The following is a 6,920-nucleotide window of genomic DNA, read 5'->3' on the forward strand; positions in this document are numbered from 1 at the left end:
TCTCAAGGTTTTTCATCTATCTTCTAATTAGCAAGCCCAGCCTGGCTCCAGCTACTCAGGAGGCTGAAATAGGAGGATCACTCCAGTCCAAGAGTACAAGGACAGCATGGGCAGCATACAAAGAACTATTTGAAGACACAGCAATAAAGTAAACATGAAAAAAAAACCATATTTATTATACTAGTTTATTTGTATGAATGCATTATACAAGTTTATAAAGAAAAAATCATAGAAGCTCAAAAACTATTTTTATAACTTTATTTTATGAGGTTTTTGCTTTTTGGTGTTTTCATTTTGTTTGAAACAAGGTCTTATTATGTAGCCCAGGCTGGCCTTGAACTTCTATCAATTCTCCTGCCCCAGCTTCCCCAGTGCTGGGATTATAGGGGTGAGTCTCCACACCTGGCCTTGTACCTTTATTTTGACATAAGTTCAAACATATAAAAAAGTGCAACAGGGGCTGGTGAGATGGCTCAGTGGTCTAAAGCACCTACTTAGAACAAGTTTAACAAAGCACAGGGACCACGGTTCAATCCCCCAGCACCACATGCCAGCCAGCCCCGCCCCCTGGTGGGCTGAGCTGGCCACACACACACACACACACACACACACACACACACACACACACATAAACAAATAAATAAAATTTAAAAAAAAAAAGTGCAACAGTAAACAAATTCTTATATATGCTTTGCACAGATCCAACTGTTAACACTGCGCCTGCTTCTGTACCGTTCACATTCACATACACACATTTTCTGCTTTTGTTTTTTGGGATTTTTTTAAAAACAGGGTCTCACTGCATAATTCAGGCTGGTTTGAATTCACTACGTAGCCCAGGCTGACCCTGAACTCACAGTGATCCTCCTGCCTCAGTGAGTGCTGGGATTACAGATGTGTACCACCATGTCCAGCTATATACTTTCTTTCTTAAGGCTTATACGAATATTTTGCAGACATCATACTGTAATACATTAGTATGTATTTCCTGATGAGCACGGCGGCGCACCACTGTAATTCCAGCACTCAGGAAGCTGAGGAAGGAGGATGGCTGCAAGTTCAAGGCAGCCTAGGATACACAGTGAGACCTTACCTCAAAAAACCAAAATAATAATAATAATTATTATTATTCAAAAACCAAGCTTATTTATTAAAAAAGTAGAATACAAGTGCCGGCCCTGCCCCCAGGGTGCAATGAGCTGGCCACCTAGTCCAGGTATGGTGGCACACACCTATAATCCCAACACTGGGGAGACTGAAAACAGGAAGATCACTATGAGTCTAAGTTGTGTAGTGAGACCCTGTACCAAATACATTACAAAAAAAAAAAAAAAGTAGAATATAAAACTAAAATGCAGACATAAAAAAATACATAAAGGGCTGGCCAAATAGTTCAGTGGATTAAAGCACCTGCCAACAGGCACAGGGGCCAGGGGTTCAATCCCCAGGCCTGCCATGCTGGCCCCGCCCCTGGGGCACACTGAGACAGCACTTGAGACTGGGCGTGGTGGTGCACACCTGTAATCCAGGCTCTTGGGAGGCTGTAAACAGGCAGATCACTATGAGTCCAATCTAGTAGTGAGACCCTGAACACCCTGTAGACCCTTCTCTAAAACTACAAAAAAAAAAGAAAAAAACACAAGAAGAATCTTAATTTTTCATAACTCTATGGCCTTAAATTTACTAAGATTCACCTCAATGTTATTAAGAGCCTTGCTTTATTTACAAATAATCTAGAAAAGCCAAAAAGATTTTGTCCCTATGTCAATGTATTTACCCCAAAGTGGTTTTTGTACTGTGGGGGACCCAGTAGAAGAAAGGAAGGAATCAATGTTGAGCAAGAAGCTCTTGGATAAGTGGGGTACAGAGTAGAGACTTCATAGGCTAGTGAGAAACCAGGGATCAAGACAGGGATGGGATTATCTGGGGATGAAAGGGAAACAGAAAAGAGCATGGCCAGAACGTGAGCCCAAGGCAAACAGCTTGACTTAAACTGGCAGGGATTAGCCTACCTGTTCCCAAAGCTCCTGAGCCAAGGGGCCGGGAAAATAGCTTGGCGGTTTAAATGACTGCCTGGCAAGCACAAGGACATAGGTTCAATCCCTTGTACCACATTTTGTAGTGCTGCCCCAGAGCCAAAGCTCCCAAGCCAGATGGGGAAGGAAACAGGAAGAACCTACTGGAACAGAGGTGCCATATCCCTACCTACTTTCCTCTTCTGCAGGACTAGAAGATTCAGGTCTGGGTCTAGGGACAGAAGGCTAGGAGACCAGCTCCTCAACAGGAAGTACACAAGCAGCTCTCTTACCTCTGGCTTCTGATCCAACTCACTCCCCTATCTGTTTTCTGCCCCTCAACTAGTGAGCTAATTCAACAATAAAATTAATAAAAGACAGAGGAAGGTCCCCAAGAATAGACAGACAAATATGTCATTTCCTGAAAACCTACCATGTGCCAGACAGCTTAAAAACATTTGTTTCATTTAACTACCCTACAAGAACAGTATTTTCTTTTCATAGATGGAAAAACTGTTTCAAATATGGTTAAAGACTTGTGCCTAGGCCTGGTCCTGTGGCCTGAGGTGCCCCAGCCTCTCCTCCACACTGTGTGGAGGAGAAAGGCACTGACCCTCTCTCCAGAGCAAATGGAGCACAGAAGGCTCCGATGTCTAACTATGCAATGAAAGCTGCTTTAAGCTGGGAAACGCAGGCCAACCTCCAATTCATGGTGATCCTCCTGCCTCAGTCTCCTGAGGGCTGCAGATTCAGAAACCATCCTCGGGATGTCTGGAGTCTCAAAACAGTCTGCCTTTGAACCAGCTGAGTATGCAATGAAACCTCTAGTAACTATCAGTGAAATTAATTCCTTAAAGAAAGAAAAAGAAAGAAAAAGACTTGTGCCTAGGCACCATGGAAAAGAATGGTGGATCCAGAATTCATATTTAGTTACCTGACTCTAAACTCATCTTTGTGTCGTGCTCCCTCCTAGGAAATGTCACGCTAGACTGGCCCATAATTCATGAGCAGCACAATAAAGGTGCACATGCAGGCATTCCTTCTTAGCCAAGCATGTTCTCAACCTTGTGCAACTTAGAGACAGCATCCGCATCCCTCCAAAACATGCTTATAGGTAAGAGAGCCTGGACAGCTTACCTGGTCAGAAAGCTTCCTTACTTCCTCTAGAATGGAGGCAACGGGTCGACTCCTCTCCCGGCCACGTGTGAAAGGAACGATGCAGTAGCTGCACATGTTGTCGCAGCCCCTCATGATTGACCTGGGCAGGAAAGTACCAGAATTGAGCTAATAGCAACATGGAACTTTAGCACCCCACGTGCTAAACACACATTTAACAACTCCCTCGATTATTCTTTGGCTCTGAATCTTTTGGTCTCTATGATCAAACTGGACCAATATGCCACTTATGAGGCACTAAAGTGTATACTTTTTAATCTTTGAAACCAGTATATAGATAGGCACGGTGGCACACATCTGTAATCCCAGCTACAGAGACAAAGCAAAAGGATCACAAGTGCCCAGCTAGCCTTCCAGCACCCGGGAGGCTGAGGCAGGAGGATCACTGCAAATTTGAAACCAGACTGGGCTACCAAGTGATCTCAAGGCTAGCCAGCCTGACTGCATAATGAGACCCTATCTCAAAAAGACAAAAAAAAGAAAAGAAAAAAGCTAACCTGGACAACTTAGTGAGACTCACTCTCAAAATAAAAATTTTTTAAAGAGGCCGGGAATTAACTCAGTGGTAGAGCACTTGCCAAGCATGCAAAAGCCTCTGGGTTTGTTTAAGCCCCAGTACTGAAAAATGGAGGAAAAAAAAAAAAAAAAAAGAACAGGTCAGGTGTGGTAGTACATACCTGTAATCCCAGCACTCAGGAGAGAAGCAGGAGGATTGGAGCTTACGGCTAGCCTGGTTATACAGGGAGTTTAAGCCAACCTGACTACACAGCAAGACCCTGCCTCAAAACATTTTCACAAAGGGTTTATGTGTGTTTAAGAGGGGGAGACCTTGGATTTAAAATGTAGGGTTCAGCATTTTGCATACATACACTACTGATCCAACTGCTTGGTAACTAAATTAAATCCTTTTCTGGGGGTGTTGGTTTGTGAGGCAGGGTCTTGCTATGTATGTAGTTCAGAGTAGCCTGGAACCCATATTGTACCCAGACTGGCCTCAAACTCAGTGATCCTCCTGCCTCAGCCTCCCAAATACTAGAATTACAGGTGTGTACTACCACACCTCACTAAATCCCTCTATTATTTGCATCTTATATATAACAGCCTCAATTTATCTTAAAGAACTAATTACAGCTATGCGTCAAAAATGTTCACTGTAAGAATTGTTAAAGAAATTTTGGCCATTATTTTTACTAAATGTTCCAAAAGTAGACTGAAACTGCATTAAAATGAACAGTTGACAAAGTTTTTCTATCAAAAAAAATGTAAATATTCAATGCTTTGTAGGACATAATGTGCAACAACTCTGCTGTTTCACTGGCAAAAGCAGCCATAGGCAATATGTAAAAGAATGGGCACAGCTGTGTTCCAATAAAACTTGATTTACATGACCAGCCAGATAGTTCAGCAAACTAAAGCACCTGCTTAGGCAGAGCACAGGGACCAGGATTTGATCCCTGGCACCACAAGCTGTGCCAGCCCCGCCCCTGGGGCATGCTGAGACTTGGCGATTGAGACTGGGTGTGGTGCCATGTATCTGTAATCCCAGCCCTTGGGAGGCTGAAAACAGGAGGATCACTACGAGTCCAGCCTACATGGTAAGACTCTGTAGACCCTGTACTAAATACATAAAAACAAAAATTTATTTACAAAAATAATGGTATGACACTTTTTTTTTTTAATTACATTTATTTATTGTGTGTGTGTGTGGCCAGCTCAGCCCACCAGGGGGCGAGGCTGGCTGGCATGTGGTGCTGAAGGATCAAACCACGGTCCTTGTGCTTTGCCAAGCTTGTTCCAAGTAGCTGCTTTAGACCACTGAGCCATCTCTCCAGCCCCAATGGTATGACACTTGCTAACTTATTAAAAAATGTGCTACAAGAAATATTTGCCACATTAAATAAGAAAAATTACAAAATTAAGTACAGCAAGAGCCAATTTTCAGAAATAAACACACATATAAAGCATATATACAGACACAAAGATAAAGGACAGCAATGCTACACACCAAAATGGTGATAGCATTTATCACTAGGTGATGCTATTTACCACTAGGGAATACAGAGAATTCACCCTTTCTTCTTCTTCATTTTTTTTTTTTTTCTGTACTAAGAATTGAACCAAGAGCCTTTGCACCAAGCTAGATTCCCCATCCTTTCAATAAATTTTTAGATAGTCTCCTTAAATCCTCTGAGTCTTCCAGATGGTACAGGTAGGTACCATTGTGCCCAATTCTCTTACTTTCTTGTTTATGTTTTCCGTTTTCCACATATTCTTCATTAAGTATGAATAACTAGGGGCCAGGGAGATGGCTCAGTAGGATAAGCACTTGACTGGCAAACGCAAGGATCTGAGTTCAATCCCCGGTTCCGCCAAAAAAAAAAAAAAAAAAAAGTATGAATAACTGGATTATTTTCTTTTAAATTTAAAAGATCAAGGGGCTGGGGAGGTGGCTCAGTAGCATAAGCGCTTCCCTGGCAAGCGCAAGGGTCTGAATTCAATCCCAGGTTCTGCCAATAAACGAATTAATTAATTTAAAAGATCAAGAAAAAAAGGCTTTAAATCAAGAAAGCCCAAAACGGATGTGAGGCCCTCTGGCTGTGACGTCTATCACCCCACTGATCACTAGGATTGACTCAGCTGATCGGGCTGGTGAGGCGGATGCTCCCCTCCTCCCTCAGCCTTCTGAGTGTGTCACCAAAGCTGGGCACTCAAAGAGGACGAGCACCCCCGAAGGAGGTCAAGGATATACAAGTAGCTGCACTGCCCTGCTAGAACCTCCAAACAAACTCTTAAAAAAAAAAAAAAAAACATTTTCTAATTTCAGAAAAGAATATAAAGCAGAATACTATTATTTATGAAAAACAGTAGGGTAAGCACCACATAGGTACATGAAATGCATCTGCAGGGAATATTTCTGAGAGAATTATGCAAGTGATGATGGACATGGCTGCCTATGAAAAGCAGCTTAGGTGAGGAAGGACCGTAAGTATGAGACATTATCACTGTATCATTTTTTGTATTCTGTATTTTGTAACATACCAAGTACATGTGTTCCTCCTTTTTACTTTTGAGTTTTGTTTTGTTTTTTGGTTTTTTTGTTTTTCTGGGTTTTGTTTTTGAGACAGGGTCTTACTATGTAGCACAAGCTGGCCTTGAACTGGCTCATGTAACCCACACTGGCCTCAAACGCATAGTAATCCTCTTGCCTCAACCTTCTGAGCACGAGGACTACAGGTAGTGCCACCATGCCTGGCATCCTCTTTTCTAAATGCAATAAAATAATATAATTTGGCCAGGTGTGTGACTCATGCTTGTATTCCTAGTATTCTAGGAAGCTGAAGAAGAATCCAATTTCAAGAGGAGCCTGAGCAATTTAAATGACTTAGAGAGCCAGGGGGATAGCTCAGCAGCATAAGCACTTGCCTGGCACGCACAAGATCCTGAGCTTGATTTCCAGGACTATAAGGAAAAAAAAAAAGTGAGCTATTAAGGGCCAGCGAGATAGCTCAGTGGGCTAAGTGCCTGCTGAGGCAAGCACAGGGACCAGGGTTCAATCTCTGGCACCATGTGTCACACCCACCCTGTGCCCAGGCATCACCAAGACCCAGCATGGTAGCGCACGCCTATAATCCCAGCACAGGGAAGGGGGGCCAGGGAGATAGCTCAGTAGAATAAACACTTGCCTGGCAAGTGCAAGGGTCTGAGTTCAATCCCCAGTTACGCAAAAAA

General features: G+C 42.9%; 1 protein-coding gene across 2 annotated transcripts in view; it reads right to left on the bottom strand.

The window, feature by feature from the left end:
- Positions 1-6,920, bottom strand: part of Cdk5rap1 (CDK5 regulatory subunit associated protein 1) — a 37,617-nt gene that overhangs the window by 17,822 nt on the left and 12,875 nt on the right. For both annotated transcript variants that reach the window (XM_004630817.2, XM_023714927.1), the window contains exon 7: positions 3,153-3,273. In XM_004630817.2, the coding sequence (XP_004630874.1) occupies positions 3,153-3,273 (121 nt within the window). The remainder of the gene's footprint in view (positions 1-3,152; positions 3,274-6,920) is intronic.

This window comes from Octodon degus, unplaced genomic scaffold (assembly GCF_000260255.1).
Source record: "Octodon degus isolate 3935 unplaced genomic scaffold, OctDeg1.0 scaffold00037, whole genome shotgun sequence".
In the NCBI taxonomy this organism is placed as follows: domain Eukaryota; kingdom Metazoa; phylum Chordata; class Mammalia; order Rodentia; family Octodontidae; genus Octodon; species Octodon degus.